Source organism: Podarcis filfolensis (assembly GCF_964270895.1).
Source record: "Podarcis filfolensis genome assembly, chromosome: 1".
In the NCBI taxonomy this organism is placed as follows: domain Eukaryota; kingdom Metazoa; phylum Chordata; class Lepidosauria; order Squamata; family Lacertidae; genus Podarcis; species Podarcis filfolensis.
Window position 1 is genome coordinate 75,884,511 of NC_139604.1, and position 26,049 is coordinate 75,910,559.

The following is a 26,049-nucleotide window of genomic DNA, read 5'->3' on the forward strand; positions in this document are numbered from 1 at the left end:
TGTGCTTTGAGCTATTATAAAAAGGCTTTTAGTCATGCTTTCTGTCCCGCATCCCATATTATTTCTCTGCTGAACTGGTTCTCCATTTTCACTTGCTTTATTTTTCTTTCCTCACCATTTTCTCCAAATACCATTGCTTACCTATATCCTTGCGCAAAATAAACTACAAACCATATATATATATATATATATATATATATATATATATATATATATATACACACACCGTATATATATATATATATATATGAATTTGAATTTCCTTAGTGAAGAATGTAAGTGAGGAATAGAAATTATTATACTGGCTGGGACTTACTTCAAAGAGTCCTAGTTCAAAATGCATAGTGCCATTTAGATGGGGAGTTGGCACCATAACTTTTCCAGACTAGCTCTCAGTAAACCACTCCCTAACAAGTGCTATCAACTAACTTCTTGAAGAGCAGATGTAATAATAATAATAATAATAATAATAATAATAATTTATTTATACCCTGCCCATCTGGCTGTGTTTCCCCAGCCACTCTGGGCAGCTCACAACAGAATATTAAAAACATGATAAAACGTCAAACATTAAAAACTTCCCTACGCAGGGCTGCCTTCAGGTGTCTTTCAAAAGTAAGATAGTTGCTTATTGCCTTGACATCTGATGGGAGGGCGTTCCACAGGGCAGGCACCACTACCAAGAAGGCCCTCTGTCTGGTTCCCTGTAACCTCATTTCTCACAGATGTTACTTCAAACTGAGGATAGTTCTTTTATCCAGTGCATCAATATACCTTACCAAGAGTGGGAGAGGGAGACTCCCCACCAATCACCTGTCGAGAAAGATGTGTTGCGTGAGGCCTGCTAATGCACACTTACCGCATCATCCAGAAGTTTCCCTGTGCTCTTTTTGCCAGGCGACTTTGAGGGGGAGGGGGAGGGGGACGGAAGAGGGGTTGAAAGTGTTTCTTCTTGCTCAATCTCTTTCTCCAGTTTTATTAATCCAGGAGGCTCCACGCCAAACCTTTGAATGCAGAAAGTTACCAGTGCTTACAAAACCAGTTCCAACAGGTTAAAAATAATAGTTACATTGCCTTATGAAAAGTGTAAAAAAAACCCTAAAATCATTATAACAGTATTTGATTTCACGCTTTATGCTAGCTCCAGTATTAGAGCTGAGCAACACTCTTGGAGCACACTCTTTGCTCTAATAGGCTCAGACCCTCAAAGGGTTCTTATTTTCCAGGGATGTCCCTGATTTAGAGAAGCCATCCTGGTTTCTGATTTGATCCCAGAATGCCCCGCTTTTCCTTAGGATGTCCCTATTTTCACTGGAAAATTTTTGGAGGGTATGGAGTTATCCAACCCTGAGCCGTCTGAAGGCAATCCTGTATAGGGAAGTTTTTTCAAATTTTTTAAATGTTTTATTATGTTATTATCCATGTTGGAAGCTGGGGCAAGCCAATGACATGTGTGGGGTATAAATAGTAAAATTATCATTTATGGAATGGTACGTCCCTATTTTCATCGGAGAAATGTTGGAGGGTATGGGAGCTCAAGGTGACATACATGGTCCTCCCTGCTCTCCATATTATCAGCACAACACCCTGAGGTAAATTAGGCTAAGAGACAGCGCCTGCACCTAGGTCACCCATTCAGCTTCATGGCTGAGAGGAGATTTGAGCCCTAGTCCAACCTCTATACCACACTGGCTAGTCTTTATAACTAGCATTTTTTTACAGCTTTTGATTATATTACATTTGTATAAAGCCAGCCAGCTACAAAAACACAGAAGGGGGTTCTCCTGTCACTGTAGACAGTCTCCTATTTTATGGAAAACCAGTGAAAACTGACAGCAGCAGCAGAAAAAAAGATATTCTGGAGGCAAAGAAAGGAAAGAACAGATTCTTCGCAGGAGGCTCCTCATCTCACGTCCATGAGCAGTTAAGGGGAAATGCAGAAAATTCAATGAACTCCTGTAGCTCCATTTGTAGAAGCTGCCTTGTACCAGCTACTTGTCCTTCTAGCCCAGCATTGCCTACTGCAGTGATTGCCAAACTTGGCCCTCCAGCTGTTTTGGGACTACAACTCCCATCATCCCTAGCTAACAGGACCAGTGGTCAGGGATGATGCGAACTGTAGTCCCAAAACAGCTGGAGGGCCAAGTTTGGCCATCACTGGCCTACTGTGACCGGCAGAGTCTTGGTTGTCCACAGTCTCAGGCAGAGGTCTTTCCCTGCTGCTTAATACCCAATGGATATGCTACAAATTGAGTTCTGGATCTTGAGAGCCAGTGTGGTGTAGTGGTTAAGAGCGGTAGTCTCGTAATCTGGGGAAACGGGTTCGTGTGTCCGCTCCTCCACATGCAGCTGCTGGGTGACCTTGGGCCAGTCACACTTCTTTGAAGTCTCTCAGCCCCACTCACCTCACAGAGTGTTTGTTGTGGGGGAGGAAGGGAAAAGAGAATGTTAGCCACTTTGAGACTCCTTAAAGGGAGTGAAAGGCGGGATATCAAATCCAAACTCTTCTTCTTCTGCATTCAAAACATGTTTACTCTTTCTGAGCTACAATTCTTCCTCTGATTGAGTTCCCACAATCATAAATGAAAGGGGGAAAGGGGGCACAAGAAGGGAATGTCCTTTTTTGATCAACCTTACAGTATAGCAATAGGAGAATGGCTATAGCTTGGCTTTGCATGTGGAAGGTTAAAGCCTCAGGTAGGACTGGAAAAAGACCCCTACCTGAAATCCTAGAGAGCCAATGTCAGTCAGTGAAGACAATACTGAACTAGATGGAACAATGGTTTGATTCAGTATAAGGCAGCTTCCTATGTTTCAATATGATGGAGATATTTCTTTTTAAAAAACAGCATTTTATAACCTTTTGCTACGACCTGTGATACTAAACTGTGAAATAGTGATGTGATTAGGCCTGGATCCTCTAGTCCAAAACTAGCACTCTATCTCTTACATTTTAAAATTCTACCCCCACTGCCCAATTTTTTAATAAACTCTCAAACAATGAAAATAGATACGTTTTGCTGGGACATGAGAAACCTCCCATGGTATAAAAACAAAAGACTCAATGCACAGAGAGGATTGCTACCACTATGGTTCAAATTTTATGAACATGTTTTTTGACCCTTGGAAAAAAAAAATAGAGAAACCGACAAGTGAAATCATACTGGGTTGTAGTAGCTGCTAGCTAGTCCCTTCTGTTTAATGAAATATCAGCCTAGGCTGGAGCAAACACCTATATATATAATCCATTGACTTCCTGTCTGTCTGCAGACGCTGACAGGCTGTAAATCACTCAGTTCCCACTGGGCCTTGGTTCTACACCTGCATGCAACCTACTCATCAGATGTAGCTCTTGTACTCTTTTAAGGAATGCGGATCCTTTTTTCCCTGCATCTTTACACAATCTGACCTACCACATTTTTCATACTTCAGAGTAGATGGATTTAAATGTTTTTCCCGCTGTCCAGCCACAATCCTTCCTTCTCAGTTCAAAGAAACAAAACACAAACTTTTCCAGCTCCTTTAACTTGGTAGAACTAAATCCACACATGACTGTATATGGGTGAAGCACTAAAATGAAATGTAATTTAGAAGTCGAACTGACAACGCAAAATCCATCTACTCATCTCACACAATTAGCTCAGCCAGTCCTTCACTGCTTTCAGTGGCTGATATCACAATGCCATTTTATAAACCACTTTGTATGCATGAGGGAATTTGGGGGAATGGGAGGGGTGCCAGTATTTCACTTCATGCCATGCTTTCAAGACTCTCAGAAGCAGCATGATTCTCAGAGAATGAAATGAGGGACATGTTTTTCCTGTCCCCTGAGTTCTCTTATATGTGCCAGATGACTTAGTAGAGTGGTAAGGACATTGGCTAGTCACAAACAATGACTTGATCGATTATTTCAGATGACCCAAATATATCATCACCATCATTATCAACATCATCTTGTTACTATTTACATATCAACAGCAGCCCAATCATCCCAATGGAATGAGAACTTGACTAACTCAGTTATATAGCAAAAACAGCATCAGTTATTGCTGTAAATGTTTCAACTTGCAAAATAAAAATAATCTGGTTTAGAAAGACTGCTCTAATTTTAATTTGTTTTCATACTGGTTTCCTTGCCTTGGTTTAAAGATGGCAGACAACCATATTAAAGGAGGCTTGTTTTTGTTTGAACAACTGTCCACAATAAGCTCCTGTGCAGCCTCAGGTGGACATCTGTCTTGATCCTGGCCAATATAAATTTGCTGAAGCCATCATTTTCTCAATAGCTGTTGCTGTCAAAAATGCAAATATTGCTCAGTTCTTCAAATACTTTTGCCTACCTTGCAGCAATCCTTCCAAGTTCGAGCAAACAAAGGCACACTTCTCTGGGCTGCTTGTGGAGGACTGAAAAAAATAAGAAGAGACAGAAAGTACTTACACAAGAGACAATTTATGTATCTGAGTGATGTACCAGTCTGTTTGCTGGTCCTGAACCTCAAGGCTTCAGCCCTGAACTATTGACACAGAAACACAATCAAATAAAGAATGGCTATGTTGCTGCCATCTTAGAAGTACTTCTGCTCTTGTACAGGGGTGAGAGTGGGTCTTTTAAGATGACACTTGATGAGACGCATGGATGTTTCACCTAGAGAGTCCTCTTTCTTGTCTCCAGCCCTAGAGTTGTATCTAAGGCTCCATGTGCATAATTTTCCTTTTCTCTTCATGTGCCCCACTTCTTCTCCAGAAGAGTGTGAGTGCTAGTTGGGGACAGGAGAGGAAAAGGAAGTTCAGTTGCACACACAGAAATCTGCTGTACCAGGGGAGCTTGGGATATGGCCCCTATGGTTTATTCTTATGCAAATTTATGCAGATGATTAACAGTGCAATCCTAAACATTTCTACTCGAAACTGAATTCCACTGAGATTAATTAGGATTATTCCTACATAACTGGGTGTAGGAGTGGAGTCTAATGGCTTAAGTAATAAAATCATATTATCAAGATTGTTTAAAATAAAAAATGGTGACTCCTTAAAGATGTTTTTAGATGAAAGAAAGGCTGTTATAAGCTATATTTTCAGAATGAGTTAATATAATAAGAGATTTTGAGGCAGGGTAGGATTAACAGAATTGACATCCTATTCATTCATTCATTTATATTGCATCAAAGATAATAATGACAAAAATTATTCTGAACAGGCAATGCTTCTTTCCACATGCAACCTAAACTTGTTGTTGAACATCAATAGATATCTGGGGCACTCAGCAGAATTGTTTTTTCCTGAATCCAAATAATATGTATTTGATGATAGCCGCAACCCCAGAGTCGGCCACGACTGGACCTAATGGTCAGGGGTCCCTTTACCTTTACCTTTACCTTTACCTTACATTTTTGGGTACTGAGTGTTAAACTGAATGAGACAGTAGAATTTTGGTCTGTAGCTAGAAGCATGGGGGCAATGACTTTATTTAATATTCACTCAAATAAAAAAGTAAGGCTTGCATCTGCATGAAACAAACAATCCTAGCACATCCGAAAGTAATGCTTACAGGAGGAATGGTAAACCTGTGTCCCTCCAGATGTTGTTGAACTCAACTTTCATCAGTCCCAGACAGCATGACCAATAGTCAGGAATGATGGAAGTCCAACAACATCTGGATGGCCACAGATTTCCCATACTTAGAGTATCCTTAGCTCAGATTTATGGTTGACCAAATACAGGCCATTTTTAAAACATATTGGGGGCATTCAACTAGAAAGGCAGCATATTGTAGATAGGATGTATTGAATGAATAATGATTTTGCCAGTTTAGTTTATTTATACGTAAAATAAACCCACTGAAATGAATGGGTCTATTGTGAGTAGGACTGGCACTGGATACAACTCTTTCAAGGGAAAGAGTCATTATTAACTTCTTCATCAGCAGAGCTAACTGACAGTATTTGAAAAGCAATACTTTAACAATCATCAGACAGCAATATATCAAAAATATTTCATATCTCCACTGCATAGTCTGACCAAAATGCTCTAGCAAGATGGAACACACACACACACACACACACACACACACACACACACACAACTATAGTCCCTTCACACATTATTAGTGTGTAATGCAATGGTTCTCAAAGGGTGGTGGTGCGCCATATCAAACAACCGTGTTTCTCTTTACACCTGTTCCTTCTGTGATATGACACAGGACCATGCTGAAATCAAGTGGCTCCCATCCCACAATGGTCAGGTACAAATGGGACAATTTCTTCTAAAAAATTAGATATGCTTACTTGTGTGGTTAAATCTATTAAATTAAGTGTTCATCCATAGGTATAGTCCTCCATGGTTTGAACTCCACAAGATTTGATACGCTGACGCAATCACACCACAAGAAACCACAAAGTTTTGAAACATGTTGTGAGCTATCCAGACATGTCCTATTAATTTATTTTAATGATGCAGCATTTGAAGACATGATAGTGCGGAATGATGAGACAACTGAACAGGCGAGAGACAGTTTCTGCCAGAACTTTGCTTCTCTGATGAAAAGGAATGCGCTGCTGTGCAGCTGGTTCACATATTCCAGACACATTTCATGCATTTCATGACGAACAATGTGAGAGAGTGAAATCATTGTTAGAGCATGACAGACAGTGCAGGCACTAGCCAACTATTAAAAAATACCAAGTATCTGGTGAAGTGATAAGAGTTTGCCGATACGTTAAAAGCAAAATTGCTAGCATTCCTGAGGTCAGTACCGACATGGGTATGCATGTGAAACTTGGAGGGAGGAGTTCTATATGATACAATAAGTGCTGAATTCTTTTCTGGAAACAGAATTGCTGTTTACACACGCATTTGCCAAAATCATCATGGCTCTATAGCAATGCTATTAGTTCCATACTAATGCCAACTCTAATGTAATGAGGGAGTTGCATAGGGCACAACCCAAAGCACTGCACCTTCTTAAGAGTTCATCATATTTTAGATGGCGACCCAACCCCTGGCATGCATACTGGTGCAGCTGGTGTACACTTACAGCCTACAATAATTTCTCCCCAAGAATCAGTAGCAATATTAGTATACCGTCTGCATTAACCATTTCATATGAGTCATTTAGTTGCTGCCTATGCTTGTGGGGTTCTTTTGAAATCCACGGGACTGAGCCATTTGAATTAGTCCAAATAAACATAGAATTTTTAGTAAAATCAACCTGATTCATGGTATATTTATAATAATATTACTCCACAGAATTTACTTACCCCCACCCATGAGCATGGTTTTGTTTTTAGTCTGATTTTTATCAAGCTTTTAGGATAATTTATTGAATGCTGTCCAATTGTTATTGTTTTCATGTAAGACACTTAGAGGGTTTCTTTGGGGGGGGTTATATTAATCAGGATAATTGTTTTTACAAATAAACAAAAGGAAACAAACATGTTCAGAAAGGTGTGTGTGAACTTGGATGTTCAACATGCAGCAATGGTGCCAGCTGGAATTTGCCGCTGTCTCGGAGAGCAGTAAAGGTAAAGGGACCCCTGACCGTTAGGTCCAGTCACGGACGACTCTGGGGTTGCGGCACTCATCTCGCTCTATAGGCCGAGGGAGCCAGCGTACAGCTTCCAGGTCATGACTAAGCAGCTTCTGGCGAACCAGAGCAGCACACGGAAACGCCGTTTACCTTCCCACTATGTTGCTGCCTGCTCTCCAGGTGAGTAGATTAGTGGTTAAATCATGCCAAAGCACGGAGGGCTGCATATGTACTATAGTGTGCAACAGTAGCATGTTATTGTTTGCCTAGTTGTAAAGAAGGTTGGCCACTAGAGATATAGAATACATACTGCTTTTAATAATCCAAGGGCTCTATAAATCAGAGCTTGGGAGCTGTGGCCCTGCCGATGTTTCTGGACTGCAAGTGGTATTATCTTTGTCCATTGGTTGTGCTAGCTGGGACTGTTGGAAAGTGAAGTCCAACAACATCTGGAAGACCATAGGACTCCCATCTCTGCTATAAATTAATCAATATCCTTTATCCTAATACACTGTAATCAGATATCACTAACATAGTATTAGACTATGTTTTTGTATTTGTCTATGTATTAGACTAAACATAGTATTAGACTAACATTCATTAGACTGCTTGCACACATTGCAAATTCCAACTGTGACATTTTTAACCGTAAAAGTTTTAACTTTCACTGAGAGGCAGGTTCTGTGGAATACATTTCAAGCAAACCCCTGGAGCAATCACTGTCATAAACATGGCCTCTTCTAAATATAGTCCTAATCTCCGTTATATAGTGGTGTTGGTGAAGAAGATTACCTACTACTGCTTCAACTCCTCCTTGTTGCACTTTCACCTAGCGCCAGTATGTTACACAAAAAATAAAGTTTCCTTTCCTGTCTGTATTTCTTCAGGAATCTATATTATCTGGACGTGTCAACAGGAGGAAGGATCAGAATGCACTTGGGGGAAACTGTGCGGCAATGAAGGAAAAGGAAAGGTTTGGCTAAGGTTGTTCAGAATGGATTGGTCAGATAATGTGAGTCAGAGAAGAACTTGCAGAGCTGCTTGTGAAGGAGGAATGGGAGGCGAAGATGTTGGGAGGGACTGTGTTTCTAAGTGTAAGATACAACCCAGAAGATAGAAAATAAAGAAGACAGCAAATAGAGGATACGGTACTTTGTGTAGTTTTTCTACTCCCAAATCATATTTCTGAAGTTGATATTTCCCCAATCTTTATCAATACTTAGTTGATCCTGGCTCATCCTACACACATTGCTAATGTTAATGGAGTTGCTACAGCTCTCTTTTTCTAAAATTTCATGCATTGAGCCCTTTCTTCCACCTACTACACCCCCAACTTCAGTAAAATTGTGTGGCAATCTTCTACCACCAATGATATGGCAACCAAACACTTATTTCACTGTGTGCTATTCCAGGTCCTCACCTTTAACACTCCTCATTTTTATATTGTTTCTTGCTTACTGTGATTCAGTCTCCATTATTTCACTACTAAATAGAAATCTAAATTACCAGCTTCTATGTGGATTTGAGCGAGATCATCTAGTGAGAATTACTAAACACAGATATCTGACTCCCACAGATTGTCTAGTTTTCTCTGAAAATAGGAGTAAGCATAGTAAGAATCATATAACTACACAACCTTTGTCAAAAATAATACTATTTATGCAATAACAGAACGATACAAAAATACTTTTAAAATCTTCAAAGTGACAAATCACATACAAAAATTGGATATTTTAAACAAACTGTGGGGGAGGGGGAACAGACAGAGAGGAAAAAACTTTTCCTGATGCAACGGGCAGTGGGATGTATTCAGTCATATAGTCTGAAAATATTCACATGTATTTTTCACTTTATTCGAACTGAATCATAACAGCAGTGGAACTTATGCCCCACATTCATGCTCAGTTCAATGAGACTTGCCCATGTATATGGGTATAGACTGCAGCCTCAGTCAGAAATGCCTTCAGCTGGATTGGGGCCTTTGTCTCTTAGGACATGAAAGAATAATGTAAATATAGTCATTCAGTATCTTTAATTTTAAAAGCAATATAAATTAAGAAGTTGAATATGCAGAAAATTCCAGAGTATCCAAACAAAGGATGAATATAATATACTGCTGCAAACATGTGGTTCACATGTCAAAGAAAACCTATAAACCACACATAGTAGCCTCCCAGGTTCTTGGTACTGTGGAAAATCAGGCCCACAGTGGGTCACTATATGTTGCTGGTGGGTTTTATGGGTCAAAAAGGACTTAACAGTTAATGTATACCAAACTGAATACTATTTTATTTCCTCCCACATTTTATTGCTAAAACAAAAGACCACTTAGTGGCTTGCTTTAAAGATTAAAGCTGATTAAGTTTTTAAGAACATGTGTTGCATCAAAATAAGTCAGCCACACACCTATGTATGTCATATAAATGCATAAGTGTATGTACGCTAATGTCACAAGCACTGAAGATGGAAAAATATACATGTCAAAACACTCCAAAAACAAACCACACATATTAGCATGCTAGTATAACTGAAGGCAAACCCTTTTCTTGCTGCGTGGAGTCTTTGAAGAAAGAGGTGAAGCGCGTTCATGGCTTCCAGATCCTATAACCATTCAACAATATAGGACAGTCATATTCACTGAACATGAATTGCTCAGAAGATCTCAATAATACAGTGAGGAATCCAAACACCCATTTTTCCTCTGTCAAAACACACCTATTGTGGTTAGCAGGAGTTTTGGCTGCATGAAGCAGTCCATGGAGAGCTATAATAAGAATGCAGACTATTAGAATTTCGCATTATTCACATAGGCACTCTGGATCAGATGTCTGACTCACGTCCGAGGAAGTGATCATCAGAAACTACTGAGGTGTCCATGTTAAAGATTGGATTAGCATCCCTTTAAGGAAAAAATGGGAAGATACTCAGGAAAAGCCCTATAATAGACTTCGGAATAACTTCTTATCATCTTGGGTGGGGTGTGAGGCAATGGGCAAGCCAGAAGACCAGGGTCACAAGTGAAAAGGAGGTGAGGTATGGAGCACGCAATGGGATGCACTGCTTTCTAACCAAAGCGGGATTGTGACAGGCCTGCCAATAGGTCTCTGTTGCCCTTCATGTCTGGTTTGCCTCCCATGAAGGAACAGGATGCACTTTGCTGATAATGGACTTTACACATTTTCCCCCTTCTACCTCCAGGGCATTTTCCTCTGCTCCCCATGAAATAATCCACTTCGGAATCCTAGGAATGGGCCAATTGGAGGTCCAGAGGCCTTTGTAGTGGAAACAAAAGGGTTTCATTTTCCTCAATAATCCATATTAAGACAATTCAAGGTGGGGCTGCCCTTAAATGCTGAAGAGCTCCAGAGGATTCCCCCCCTCCCCCTTAAGCAGAACTGTGCCCATTTTTTTAAAGTTAAATTAAGCTTTTAACTTTTTTTTTAATAAAAAAGTCCTCTGCTTTAACACCAACAAAGAAGCACTGAGGGCTCTTCAGTGCTCCACAATCAGCAAAGTTCAAGGACCTAGAGTAGAAAAACAGACACACAGAAAAACAGGAGAAAGCAGAGAGTACATATAAACAGAGAGACAGAAAGGTACAAGGCTTTGTGGGGAACCAATTGATCCAACTTGGAGTGTTTTGTTTACATTGCAATTCAGCTCCAGAAAGGGTAAAATCACCTCAGTCCTCCTTGTTATTCAGACTGTGCCCAAAGCAGTTGCACACCTCTAAGATTTACTATTTTTCATACTTAGCCCAGCTATAGCCCACTAGTATATACTGTATCATACCACGTGTGGAACAGAACATATCAGAAAGCTTCTGTACCTGATTTCCCCCTGCATTTTTTCCTTTTCTTGGTTTCACTGGACAACCACCCCCCTCCCCACAACATTGCATTCACAACCACATATATAAACCTTGGGTTATTTTCAAGACATTTCAACACATTTTCAATACACATCTGTATTGGGCAAACATCAACAGAAAACTTCTACAGGTGGGGTAGGCCTCTTTGTGAAGTGGAAGAGCCCCACCCAATATAAGAAAAGTAAGTTTGCAAATGCCATGAACCAATAAACCAGCCTTTCTCAACCTGTGGGTCCCCAGATGTTGTTGAACTACAACTCCCATCACCCCTAGCTAGCAAGACCAGAACTCAGGGATGATGGGAGCTGTAGTCCAACACCATCTGGGGACCCACAGGTTGAGAACCACTGCCAGGACACAGAACTTCAGTTCTGTCCCACATCGCAGAAGAGCAATAGCACATTTTGCCTATTTCTTTCACAGAAAAAAAGAAACATAAGAGAGGATCCAAAAAAATTGTGTGACTAGTTCTTTGTGCCCAAGGGGGCTTGGTACTTGTGTTTCTGAAAGAGAAGCTGCCCAGATACCATGGCAAGCCTTTTAAACAAAAAAAAAAAACCTGCGAGGCATTTCAAAAGCATGGGAGGGGGTTGCTGTCAAAGGAAGCAAATCAGAAGTCCCACAGGGCATGCCATAATGTTTTAAAATAACGTGAACTGGAGTTTTTTTTTCAACATAATGAAAATCAAATGCTGCGAGGCCTGTTTCCAGACAGAGAGGCCTGTAAGCAGCACATTTACAATGCCCACAAGAAAACTGACCCGGTTCACAGAGCTTGTTTGTGTTATCATTCTTCCCAAGGTACCTCTTGAACTTGCTTCAAACTTGACTTGCTTTATACACTCAAGGTGCAACTCAAATTAAAAAGCACCCTGGATAAAAAGGAATCCTGATTCATCTCTGACTCATTACACAACAGGCAGCGTTCCTAGTGAGACCCGACAATAACCCCATGTACTGAGCAAAGGAGTGAATCAAAAATACCTTCTTCCAGTGAAAATAAACACAAATGAACAACCTCCAAAGAAAGAACTTCTGAAAGTAAATTGACTGTGTCTCTCACAATGTAAACAACCCTAGAACTACTCTAGAGGTACATTCTTCTGATTGCATCTTCTGGAAGAGATTATTTTCTAAGGGCATATAACTCTGTCTAATTGGGAAGTACATTGAGCTGGTTTGCACAACATGGCCAACCAAACTGTGGTTTACCAAAAACCCGACAAACCTCCTGGAAAGGAGTTCACAACTACTTTGCTCCTTCCTGGGCCTTTTGGCTGCCACACCTAAAACTCATGGTTTGCGAGAGACTTAAATAATGAGCCCTGGTTTGAACGATATTCTAAGCCAAATCTTGACTTGGCTCAGTGTGGCATGGCAGTAAAAAGGAACGGGGAAGGGCAAAGTGCCTACAAGTCACTATCAGTAAACCATAGCTTGGCTTACTGCGTTGTCACTGTGAAACAGTAGGTCACATTTCCTAAGTGCAGTAGGGTTGATCTGAACCAGCCTTATTAACATAGATAAGCATCAGGCCATTAAACATGTTTCTTTCTGAAGACGTGGCACACATATGTACGGATCACTTTTACTGCTACTAAACCTTACTGCACAATTTTTAATCTACAGTATTATGATAAATTAACATTAAGTGGTATTCATCTAAGTGTTACTCAGAGTAGACCCCTTTAAAAGAATAGGCCCAACTTAGCTATGGTCATATATTTAAGTGGGCCTATTCTGAGTAAAGCTTAGTTGAATACCACCCAAATCAGCAGAAAACCATCGAGCAGTAGTGATTGTGTGCTACAACAGTGGCGCAAGTTGTGCCTTTGTGCCACTGCCATGACACTGAAGTCCTATTAGGTTTGGCAAATCCCCTGTTGCTAACATAAAGTCACATAGGCCTACCAATCTGTGATAAGACAGAATACCAGACTGGGTGCATCCACAGGTAGTGGTCACCCCACTGATGCCAAATCAAGGACAGTTTGTACCAGATTGTGGGTGGAACTGCTATTGCAGTGACAACTGGCCTGTCCCACAACTGTCACGTTGCTAACTGGTCTGCATCTACCTCATGGGTTGAATTCTCAGCCACAACTTTGTGTATTCAGGGCCTCCTCAACGTCTTTACCCAGATTATGGAACTCTTTGGCCTGCGAAGTGCAGTTACCTTCCTTCCTCACCATTTTTGTTATTGCTCTTTTAAACTGCTGGTCCTGCCCCTCTCATGGTGAAGACACCCCTTTGTGATGCATTTACAATAAAAAAAAATAGAAAAATAAACCAGAAGGTGAAAGTCTTTTACAGAAAAGTCAAAACAGGAGGGGAAATGGAATATTAGTGTTTAGTTGTTTCCAAAGCAGCAGGAACTGGGTATTGTTTATATATATATATATAAAAAGGGGAAAAAACAAAATATAGGGGAAAGCAAACATCAAAAATCAGGTGCACCAAGGTGCTCAACAAGCACTCGGCCAAAGAAAGAAGAGAGAACAAACATTTGCCATGCCCTTCACAATTTACACTGATTTTTCATACCTATTTGTCTTACTAATCATGAAAAAGCTGAGTTGCCCTGGCAACCGCCACATTGCCAGAACTATAAAGTCACAAAGATACAAAAGTCTTTCATAAGGCATTGCAAATACCAGTATTTCAAGTATGTCATGTGTGGACATATTTCACAGCACTATTGAAAAGAGTCTTTCACATTTTATTTTATCCTTCACTGTCTTTTATTTGCTGCATGTGTGGGAAGTACATCGCCTAGCAGAGGCGAGTAGAAAGGTTTCTAATTACAATTATTGCCATTTTTCTTCATTTAAATTGCACTAGCACCAAAAGGGATAACAAGTCTTCCCTTTAACAAGTATTCAGTGAAAAGTATGGGGAAATGGAAGGAAACTGAATATTCTTCCATGTCTAAAGGTATTCAATCAAAATATAATTTATTTAATTTCAGGAAATGAATTCCAGTTAGTTTCCCATCACACCCTTGCCCTGACTTGCTACGCAAGTAAAGGGTTTCATAATGTTGGGTTTTGAAACACGTTCTACCTCATTTTTTGCTGTGTGAAATACCCAGCAAGATTATGAGGGATTGACTATAGGTTCCATCCTGCCATTTGGCTTATTCACACTTCCTCTTGTCCTGCCACTTTCCCCCTGGGGAAAAACACTCTTTAGTGCTCAGTCAGAGCAAATGGCAATTGATAAATGAAATGATGTGCTGACAGGGTTTTTTAAAAAAATATTTTACACAAAGCAAGGGGTGCGTTGCTGGCAGCTTGCAGGCTGGAAAATAATCCAGTACATAGCCATAAGAAGATAACTTATCCATGAGGTTCAGTCCTGAGGATCACGTTTTCTAAAGGTAAAGGTAAAGGGGCCCCTGACCATTAGGTCCAGTCGTGGCGGACTCTGGGGTTGCGGCGCTCATCTCGCTTTATTGGCCGAGGGAGCCGGCATACAGCTTCCGGTTCATGTGGCCAGCATGACTAAGCCACTTCTGGTGCATGGAAACGCTGTTTACCTTCCCGCCAGAGCGGTACCTATTTATCTACCTGCACTTTGACGTGCTTTCGAACTGCTAGGTTGGCAGGAGCAGGGACCGAGCAACATGAGCTCACCCCATCATGGGGATTCGAACCGCCAACCTTCTGATCGGCAAGTCCTAGGCTCTGTGCTTTAACCCACAGCGCCACCCTACGTAGCTGTTATTCTATGGGATTACACTCTACGGCCCTGAAGCCTGGTTGGGGGACGGGGCAGAGGTTCAAGTAGGCCAACTTTGTAACTGAGGTGGATCTCCAGAGTTGTGTGGTAGTGGGAAAGCCCTGACGATGCACATTGTCTGCATCATCACCATAAGTGAGATGATGTGTGTGGCACAAGCTCTCTAAACATGTAGCTGTGCAACACCAGTGCAAGTAGTTGGCTGAGGAAAAACTGTCCCCACATTCACACACACACACCCAGCCCCCAAAACAGTAATAATTCTTTTTCTCAAAAAACTTGCGCAAGTTGTTACTTCTGCAAGTAGCTGTGCTAACTTCATCATAATGGCTTTGAGCAGAGCAGAGCAAGAGGCCATCCAGCTGGAAGACCTCTCGACACGAATTTCACAAAGGGCGGTTGCTGGGAACATCACATTAACATTGTTTTGCTGGAGTGGTCTAGTCATAATGCCTCATGCCAACACCAAAAATAATAAAAAATGAGCATTTTTAGCTGTTAATTAGCTGTACTTATTTGACTGATTTTGCTTTTTGAGTGGAGGACATGTTTACTTGGGCGGTATATAAATGCCTGGAATAGATGTAATAAAATACATTAATAATTATCACGTAATGATGATGATAAGTAATATTAGAAGCCGAGGACAGAATGAGGATAGCACGATCTTCTCACATATTAAAAATGCAAGGAAAAGAATGTCAAAAAGGAAGGCAAACAGATCAGTTGCAATAGAGATAAGAGCTGCACACACTGAAAAACCTTTTGAGCAGTGGAAAACAGAAGCCTCTTGATGATAGCACAGTGAGTTCATTTAGTGCTCCGGCAGACTTGTCTTCCATCACAACAGCTTTTCACTTTTTATTTGATTCCAAACCCAACCAAACAATTGATTCTCTTCATCTTCAGCTGAAAGGCAATCTTGAGGCAAAAGGTTGTCCTAAATTTTGTATCAAAAGAGATTTGTCATAAGCATGAAAGGAGGAAAAATTATATTATTAAGATTATGACTTTGCTGAAATTGTTGCTTCTTGAAGGCAGAGGTGGTCAAGATAAAAATAAACTGTCCATCTCATACTCTGCTTCGGTTCTCTGGATGACTCAGCCAGCAAAAAGGTCAGTGTGTAATCTGGAAAGTCATTTCCCAAGCTTCTGTATCTTACTATTTAATCCTTCACCTTTATTTCTTGGTGACTAAAAGTAGAGTGGCTAGAATTTATTTTTTATTTGGATGCGCATTTTATGTCCTGTTCTTATATTTAATTTGGAACTTGTTTGCTATTTCAGTTTTTATCCTATAAGGCACTTTGGTATTAAAAAAAGGATGAAATAATTATATTAACAGCAGCAGCAACAACAACAACAAAAGCAGTAATTGTTTGGGAAGAAGGATTACATTTTGTGGAAACAACCACATGACTTCAAAATAAAAGAATTGCCAAATGTAGCAAAGAGTTATATGTAAAACGCTACACACATACTATTATTATTTGCAGTTACTGGTTGTTTTCTCCCCAAAAGTGATTCAAAATTATTGGCAAAACAGTGCAAAGATCAAAAACATTATAAAACCAGCACAAAATAAATAGCACATTGATACACATCCCACAGTTCAAAAGGATGAAATTTATCCAAATTAAAGGATGAAAGCTCAGTTAAAAAGAAACATTTTTGCCTGTTGCCTAAAAGTTGATAGTGATGGCACATTCCTGGGCAGAGCTTTCCACAAGAGGGGAGCCACTGCTGAAAAGGCCCATTCTCCTATCACCACCCTCCACACTTCCCTCAAAGGAGGCACACACAGAAGGGCCTCAGCTGATGAATCCAGGGTCTGGGTTGTCATTAAAGTTGTTTAAGTAGCATGGTACAATTTTCATGTAAGCAAATTGATCATGAATGCTATCGGGGAAAATAAAGGGGTGGGTCTGGGTAAGTATGAGCAGAGTTCCACTCATGCAACATGGCTTTCCTGCCCCTTTCTCCTCCCCACTGTGGACCTTTGGAAACACCACCAAAGTCCGTTGGGAGAACCTTCCCAAACAGCATTGGACAGCTGTGTGGGATGGGATGGAGAGTGAAGTCAGTGAAGCTTTGTGTGAGTAAAGCTGCCTTTCCACTCACTCACGCAAGGCAACTTTGGATCCAATCCAGCAGTAATACCATCCCTCTTTCATTTAAACAGTTTTAAGTGCACACTGCAAAGCAATAAATTGCAGTTATTACAAAGCTGTAGTAATTTTGGTGTTGCTGCTTAATTATTAGTTCACTTGGGACTTGTTTTTGGCCTAAGTATGAAATTAAAATAAGAATTAGCTTACTGGAGTTATTAGTTCGTCTTTTTTCCCTCCACGGGAAAATATTGTTGCATGCTACCACAATCTTCGAGCAGTGCAAGATTCCAGAGGTTCCAGGAGCTTACCCCCAGGGTTCGGTTTCCTCATAATGAGGGGCAGCAGAAATTGTGATGTCTTTATGATATAGGGTTTATTTACACATATATTCAATTTGAGCCTAAGATGGAGGGGCTCACAGCATTAACAGCCCAAGAGGATCTTGCTTCTCCCATAGCCATGACCTTGGATTCCTGCAGAAATCAAGCCTGTCTCTTTCTCTATGGCTTTCGTCTGCTTCCACTATTTATCCTTATTCACGTCCTAACAGCAGGGTACTATTACTATTCTTTTACTAATCCTCTACAACAACATATAATCCACACCACTTCCTAACACTGCAAATTCCCTATTGCCATTTTGGGTTACTAATCCCATCTACTAGTCTTTCTTCGCCATTTAACATCACTGTAAATTTAATAATATTCCATTGTTTCCAGATTTTTCTGAAAAATGGGGAGGGGGACTCAGAACCAATCTACTTGCTTCATCATTTTTCCCATGCTTGGGCATACAGAATTCTGGCTGTTGTTGAAATGTATAGTGACTGGGTCTGGTATGATGCAGCAACATCCCCTTTCACATTTCTCTTGCACTCCAGAGTGTATTTATTTTTATATGCTTAATAAGAGAACAGTAAACATACAATTAGCTGACAAAGTCACATGCTAAGTATACAGAAATTTTTGGAGGATATCATAATGATGCCAGTAATAATGATCCAATAAGCATACTTAATTGAACTATGTAGATAGAATTCCTTTTTCAAGAGCCAGCAACTGAAGACGAAGAACTATGCATAGTGGAATGATAGTTCCAATATTATTTAGACATGGTTTCAGCATTTAGTTATTCCTTCCTTCATTCATAAAATGCCAATTTTGAATATACAAGTAAAACGTTATGTGTGATCCAACTGAGGTCCAGTCCTGCAGAATTAGACATCTTCCCAGTTCTACAGTAGCTACTGTCAAGCTTCTGGGAATCTGATCCCTCCCACGGTGGCAGCCAGTAAGCAGATAGACAATAAAAGTTCTTACCAATTTATTTATTCAATATTTACAGTGAGAGATGAAGGAATGCAGTATACCCTAGATAATGGTGTTGCTCCAAGTAAAGTCCCACCCCACTACATCTCTCCTATTCTACGTCACCCCTGCGTCGGCTAATCTGAGCTTTCTGCCTCTGAGCCTTCTGTTTGACTACCCTCAATGCTCGCCTGGTCCTGGGAGAGGGGGGCTCAGGAATGCTTTCCAAAGACACTGAGTCTGTCAGCTGTTTCTCCCCTGGTGTTTCTTCTTCCTGCTATTCCACTTCCAATATTTCCCAGTTTCCCCTTTTGCAAACCACTGTTCTAAATCTATACTGTCCTCCTGTTCTCAGGAAGGTTCAGGAGAAAGGGGGGGCAGTCCCCACCATTCATCCTCAGTCCAGCCCCTGACATCTACTAACAAAGTAAAAGAAGAAAAGAGATCTGCCTATGTCCCAGCTGTGCAGATTCATTGAGGATAGGGCAGGAGGTTTGGGCGCTCAGTTCCTCTCTTCTTTCCTACCAACTCACAGTAGCGGGAGGGAATTAACTACACCAGCCCCAGGGCTGAAATAAAGTTGTGCCGTTTTGTCAGGGAAACAAAGGGGCAATTGATGTGGTTCATCCACTCCCACACCCAACATGCCCTGCTGTCGTTCGCTGTGCATTGCCACAGGTGGAGCTCTCTGCTAGCATGCCAGGAGGTTTTGAGAAGCCTAAGCATTGCCTAAGGCCCTTCATTCAGTTACAGTGTGGAGTTATGCTTGCTCCCTAATTAGTGCTCCCTGATTAGTGACTATTGACATCAAAATATCCGTGACCTGCAGCCATCAATATGGCACTGGGTGTTCTGTATGCATTCAGGACAGAAATTTCATTGTGTGCAGTGAAACTGACTTTCACAAGATAAGCGTCCATAATATTGCGGCGCAGAATTAACTGACTGGTCGAAATTAAACTAGAACGGGTTTTCTCTTGAAATTCCACAAAACATCCTTCTTTTTCATTTTCATCACAACTCAGAGTAATACCACATTTAATAGAAGGCAGTATCTGTAGTATTTTCAATGCAGTATTTTAAAACAAATAAGCAGCTATGACCTAGAACATTCTGTTAAAAACGTGACTCAATGGTGCGTCATGATTTCAAAGACAGCTTGATTTGATTCTGCCCCCAGTGGTAAGCACTAGGGACATGACTGACGCTTCGATATAAGTACAATGGAAATTGTGATGTGCAGGAGTTGACACATACCCAAACCTTCAGATTCAAATAGACAGGTATCGTCTACTCCCACATCTCTGCACCAGGATAAGAAATTTGCTGTATTGTCCCGTGCAAAAAAGGATCCAGGTGGTGCATTGGCTTTGCATGGGATTCTCCTCACCGGCATTATCTGCAATGCAAACAGAAAGAAAATTATACATTACATGATGATTTAGGATGCTTATTAATATTTGGACATGCCTCTCAGTAAATATTCCCAGGGTGTGCCTGCTTCCAGTTAATTGATAGGATTTTTTTTTAATATTCCTAGTTTTATTACACTGATTATAATTGTGTGAACATACAGATCCCAGAGGGCTGTGGAAAGACTTCCACTCAAATGCATCTAGATCTTTCATAACCTCTACCTATTGCAGGTGGATAGAAAAAGAAAGTATTGGATTCTCACACCTTTAATAGTTGTGCAGAAGAGGGAATTTTAGACAGTTTAGCTTGCATGACAAGCTACACCTACTAAAATTCCCTTGTCCATGTATCAAAAGGCATAGGAGCCCTCACTGACCTCTTTTTTACCCAGACTCCCTATGCAGTCTCTTATAGTCTCTGGGAGTAAGGGGAGGAGGGATATTTGGGCTTCAACCCAAACCCCCTATGTGCTGGGCTTGAAGGGGTGTTGGATCGGGTGAAAGTGCCCCTCTTCTCAGCCTCTGTCTACACTTACAGGATGTATAAAACTCGTAGATGATTGGAATTTTAAGAGGGCTGGAGATGAATATACTTTCTCAGCCTTACTGCTAAAAATGACCAGTTTTTGTATGACATCAACTTTTAAGAACAAGGGGAGGGGATCCGCTTGGCAGGATACATAGGTGTGACAGTGCCATACACATTCAAAGTTTTCTCATCCCAGAGCAAGCAAGACTAAAAATAAATAGTTAAAATGTGCAGCTTGGCCATTAAAGTGATTTATGGAGTATCTGCTTCTGTTCTGGATCTGGTTATAAAATGCAAGATTTTGTGTAAGCCAAGCGCTGAGAAGCTCAAATGATGTCTGCAAAAGCTTCCAGCTCCATGTTCAGACATAGATTGCTTGTGAAAAGAAAAAAGGGGTAAAAAAACTAGTCCCAAATATTTTCTTGGAAGCATCACAAAACACTGGAGTGGGGAAAGGAAGTCAAACAACATGGGATTGAATGGGCTTCACATAACCTCAGCTACTGGCAAAGGAATCACAGCTGATATAGCATTCAAACCCAAAGGACCACTTGAAGCGATGCAATAGTTTTGGGAACAGAGAGGGTGCTGTTACAGTAGCTAATGCACGCCACTCCAATCTCCAAACGGTGCAATATTCCAGGGGTTCTAGGTATATATGTTTCCTTTGGGAATGTAGCACAGCAGAGACTGTGGTGTTTTTTGATATATGGTTCATTTACACATATATACAACCTGAGCCTATGATGGAGGGGCTCACAGCATCAACACCCCAAGAGAGTCTTGTTTCTCCCGTAACTGCAGCCTTGAATTCAAACAGAAATCCAACACTGCTCTCAAACGTTGCTCTGGCTCTCGCCCCAGCTTGCTGCTTTCCTTCTAAGTCACTTCACTGCCTAAAAAAAAAATAGCTCAGCTCTCAACTTTGGCATTTGTCCTTTTCACTATCTGTCCCACCCATTTGCTGTCTCCAATAAAGCCTCACCCTTTGTTCTCCCTACACCTCACCAAGAGGATAACCTGGCTATTCCAAGAATTAGAAGCCTCGATTAGATGTTAACACTTGCTGATACAGGGATTAGAAGGGTCTCTGTACAGAACCTACTTCCCCAAACTCATAATGGCATATAAACTGAGTTAGGGGTTTTTTTTTACTGGCAAATTTACAATGTTGGGGTCCCTTCCTTCTCCCCACACATTTTGTTTGTTTGTTTCTGAATTTACAAGTAGCTCTATATCCAGAGAATACCTGAGTGGAGAATGAAAACAGAACATGAAAGATAATCCAGATCATAAAACAGTATTAAGACATACACACCAACATGAGTGAAAAACTGCAGAAATAAAATAGGCTAATTGGAGAGAAAAGAAAAGTTTTTAATGGACGACATAAACATGACAATGCTGGAGCGTGCTTCACTTTGAAGGGAAGAGAATTCCAGAGAACTGGAGCCACAACGCAAAAAGCACATGCTCAAGCCACTATGTCACCGCCAAACTCTCCAGATGGCAGCCTGTAGAGAAACCAGAAAGCAGCTGCCAAACCACAGAAGTGACTCACTGCTTGGAGCAACCATCGTGCAGAAGGAGCAGCAAGACAGCATCATATCGTTGGGACGTAACTGATGCAGAAGGGGGTGCACTGGCAAGACACTTCCTTTCCTTCCTCTGACTTTCCCTTTTGCCTCCTGTTTGGGATGCAGGTCAAATACCAGAACCGGTGTTTTTAAATGTATGTAGATCACATAATGCAAAGTGGTTTCAAGCTCTGATCCAGGAACCCCCTGGGGTGATTTGAAAGCTTGTCTGGGGGCTTCTCAAATGCCAAACATGACAGCGAGTTGTATACAACTACATCCTACTCACAGTAGACACAATGTAAATAATGAACCTAATTTAGTCATGGAGGTCTACTTCAATAGGTCTTCTTTGAATAGAACTGAATACTACCAAGGCTCCTGCACCTTTAATAGTCGTATTGAAGAAAGAATTTCAGCAGAATTTCTATTGTATAACAAATGACAACTGCTGATACCTCTTCTATGCAAGTATTGATGGCCTCTGGCCATACAGTTCCTCAGTGAGATCAGTAATGGCCAGGCTTCCTTGGACAGTAGCTTGTATTTATCACTACCACCTTTCTGTTTCTTGGGGGCGGAGTGCAGTTGTTGGGGGGGCAGGAGCTCAGGGTTAGAGCTTTACACAGAGAAGGCCCCAGGTTCAGTCCATGGCATCTTCAGAGAATTTGGAGAGCGTCTGTCAGTCACTGAGCTAGGGGAATCAATAGTCAGCCTCAGTATACGGCAGCTTCCTACATTCCAACTTTCCCTGGATTGTGTCACACATCTTGTAGGACAGAGTCCTACACTGAGGACCAGAGGCCTGGCCAATGACCCAAGTGAACTGAGCATGTTCTGGAATGCCCAGGACTTCCTTAACATTTCTGGTTGATGCTTAAAGGATTGTGAGTGAACATCACATATTGGGCTATTCCCGTTAAAATTGTCATTGCAAGAATATTTTACAGCACTATATTTAAGTGTGATGAAGAACTTCTGCTGGGCAAGGGCCCTATTGAAATGCATGGAAACTGTCCGTATGCAGTGTTACTGTACCTCAATGGGGCTCATGCAAAAGGAATTCCTATTGATGGGGCCAAACATGTGCAGGAGACCAAAATACCATCAGTCACATTAACACCATACATTTAAAGCACATTCATTGCACATGGCTTCCCCCAAAGAATCCTGGGGACTGTAGTTTGTAAAGGCTGCTGGCAACTGTCTCTCTGTGAGGGGTAAACTACATTCCCTCAGGGGAGGTTATATGCTTTGAATGTGCTTTAATGTGTGGGTCTTTGTGGGACAGTTGTTGTTTATTATTAAAAATACTATTGACACTGAAGTGGGGAGGCAAGGAGCATTTTGCCATTTATATCCATAGAGCCAGAATTTTACTCAGTGCCTTAAATGAAAGTAAGATTAAACTTATACTGAAGGACTGTGGGGAAATATCTATGTTTTCTTCTCACCTAATAAATTCTCAACCACCTAAAAATAACTAAAAAGTCCTTTTTATTATTCTCAAATCTGTTAACTGTAAGTTCTAACTCTGAAATATGAACACTGTTATTTAAGGAAGGTTGATTCTCAAATGCTTTTTTTTTCAAAAAAGAAAAGAACTGATTTACTTTTTGTTTAAATGACTTGAATTTCTCCAAAGTGTTTTGGAACAGATCATCCTGACATAATTAGGTTTCCATATGGCAAAAGTGACTTTTGTTGACATAGTAGACTATAGCCACAGTTACTCTAAAACAGCAGTGCGCACAATTGCTCCTATCAAATATCACCCAAAAACAGTTCCCCAGTTACACTCCTTTTACAATCCTGACTTCTTGATGTGCATGCAGGAGGTTTAATGCAGGATGTGAAAGTGTGAGTGAAACAGATGATGTCAGCCTGGAAAAATGTGGTCAGGTTTGCTTCGGCACCCCAAGAGGGGCTCTGGCTCTATGAAATCACATGGAAAAAGAAATAGATTGATATAATTTTTCCAAAAGAGGTTCCATAATTTTGCTTTTAAAATGTTTGCTTTGGGGAGACTCAAAGCATATTTCGAAAAGAGAAGCTACCCTTTCTTTATTTCACTTTGAAATTCCTGTGAATAAGTAAGCCCTAAAACAGTGGGGGTTGTAGTCAGCCAGGCTGCTTATCAGAAAAGGATCCCAGCAGTTTGACTCACCCAGGTTATCAAAATATGATAGCTAATATTTTCTTGGTGTTGCAGCAATCATTCATAACTACTATCATTCACTGATTATAGAAAATGAGTTTCAGGTTTTCCTTACTATGCCTAAAGAAGCTATCAATTCCCTTCTCTTTTTCCCCCAGCTGATCTACACATACAGTAGAATCACACAGAAGAGTTTTTCTTGAACCATTTCACTTCAGATTGTAGGTGCCAGAATCCCATCTTTAAACACCCACCCAAAGAGAATGTGGAGGAGGGAGGAACTGACATAGAAAGCTTTACATGTCAGGGAGATGGTAGCCCCCTGCCAAACACACTGTTCTTCATACAGAGAGGAGTTTGTTTACATGGGGGAGAAGTCAAACATAAGGCCTACAGTTCAGGGGAAACTGCATCACGTCTAGCTTTGGAACTCCAGTATTATTGCTTGTGACTTAAAGATATTAAAAAGAAATGTATAAAAGAGAGGGCAAAATATAGTGACGCAAAACGGGGATGGACCCAACCAGAGCCGTCTTTCCCATAGAGCTTAGTGGCGCGCTGTGCCACAGCGCCGCCCTCTATGGGTGCCCCAGAAAGTGGGGGAGCTGTGCGGCATTGCCGGCGGCCTCTCCTTTCCCTGCACTCCCGGGCGTGCAGCTTGCCTCCCAAGCCTCCTGTGCATGGCAGGAGCATGGGAGGAGAGCCCCAAAGAGGCGGGTGGGAACGTTTCAACGGGGAAGCTGGAGCCTCTCCCAGCAGCTCTCTGTCAAAGCTCCCCACCAGCAAGCAAGGACCCCACCTCTCCCTTTTCGGTACAGCGGCTTCCCGGCAGGCAGAAGGGAACTCCAAAGCATTTGCAAAGACTCTCCTCCTCCTCACCCAGGAGCAGAAAGAGCTGCTTTGGCTGCTGCCCCTGCAACTTCCATGCCCTTTTCTGGAGACCAAGCTGAACTCTGACTGAAAGAATTGTTTCATGGGGTCTGCCCAAGGCGTTTGGCTACCCCCCCCCCGACCCGTCCTTAGCTGTGCCCAAGTGCACTTAAGTGCTGCTGCACTGTGAGTTGGGAAGGCCGCTCCCTCCTCAGGCTGATTCCACCTGGCCCAGGGGGCGGGGCCCAGACTGACTCACCACCGCCACAGCTTAAGAGGCCTCATGAGGCACTGGGACACTGCTGCTGCTGCACCGTGGGTGTTGGGGAAGGCCGCTCCCTCCTGTAGGCCCACTCCACCAGGCCTAGGGGGTGGGGCCCACACTCGCCACCGCTACAGCTTTAAGGACACTGGTGCTGCTGCAGCAAATGTTAAAAATATTTTTATATATTTTAAAGTGTTTAAAAGGGGTTTTTACTTTTTTACTTTGTTGTACCACTGTGAACAGTGGTTTTTATTGGTGTATTTTTATTTTGTTCTGTTTTATTTTGGTTTGGGGTTGGATATTGAGTGGGGTGGGGATTGGTTTTGTTTGGTACAATTGTTTTTGGTTTGGTTTACTTTTCTATTTTGTAAAGGGAGGTTGGTATGAGGCTTGGGATTGCTACCGTGGAGGGGCGAGGGAGGTATGGCGGTGGGGGCAGATGTCATAGGCGAAGGGGATCGAGATACGGATATGCTCATACCCCTTCCAATCTGCACCCCATCCCGAGGGACAAGGGTAGGGTGAGCAAGGATTACTCACCTCCGTCACTGGTGTTGTGCAATGCCAGGTCTATAGGCAACAAAACCGCCACCCTGCGAGATTTCTTCACCTCGCAGGGGGTTGACCTGGCTTGTGTGACGGAGACCTGGGTGAGCGAAGGGGAAACTGTTACCTTACGA

General features: G+C 41.6%; 1 protein-coding gene and 1 long non-coding RNA gene across 8 annotated transcripts in view; one reads left to right on the top strand and one right to left on the bottom strand.

Annotated features, from left to right (window-relative positions):
- The window catches only part of LOC310756455, a 351,789-nt gene that overhangs the window by 213,937 nt on the left and 111,803 nt on the right, over window positions 1–26,049 (top strand). The gene's annotated exons all lie outside the window — the stretch shown is intronic.
- The window catches only part of GAS2 (growth arrest specific 2), a 126,067-nt gene that overhangs the window by 47,933 nt on the left and 52,085 nt on the right, over window positions 1–26,049 (bottom strand). For all 7 annotated transcript variants that reach the window (XM_083599957.1, XM_083599951.1, XM_083599955.1 and 4 more), the window contains 3 exons: window positions 19,813–19,954; window positions 4,341–4,404; window positions 860–1,004 (listed from right to left, as the gene is read on the bottom strand). In XM_083599957.1, coding sequence (XP_083456083.1) covers window positions 860–1,004; window positions 4,341–4,404; window positions 19,813–19,954 — 351 coding nt within the window. The remainder of the gene's footprint in view (window positions 1–859; window positions 1,005–4,340; window positions 4,405–19,812; window positions 19,955–26,049) is intronic.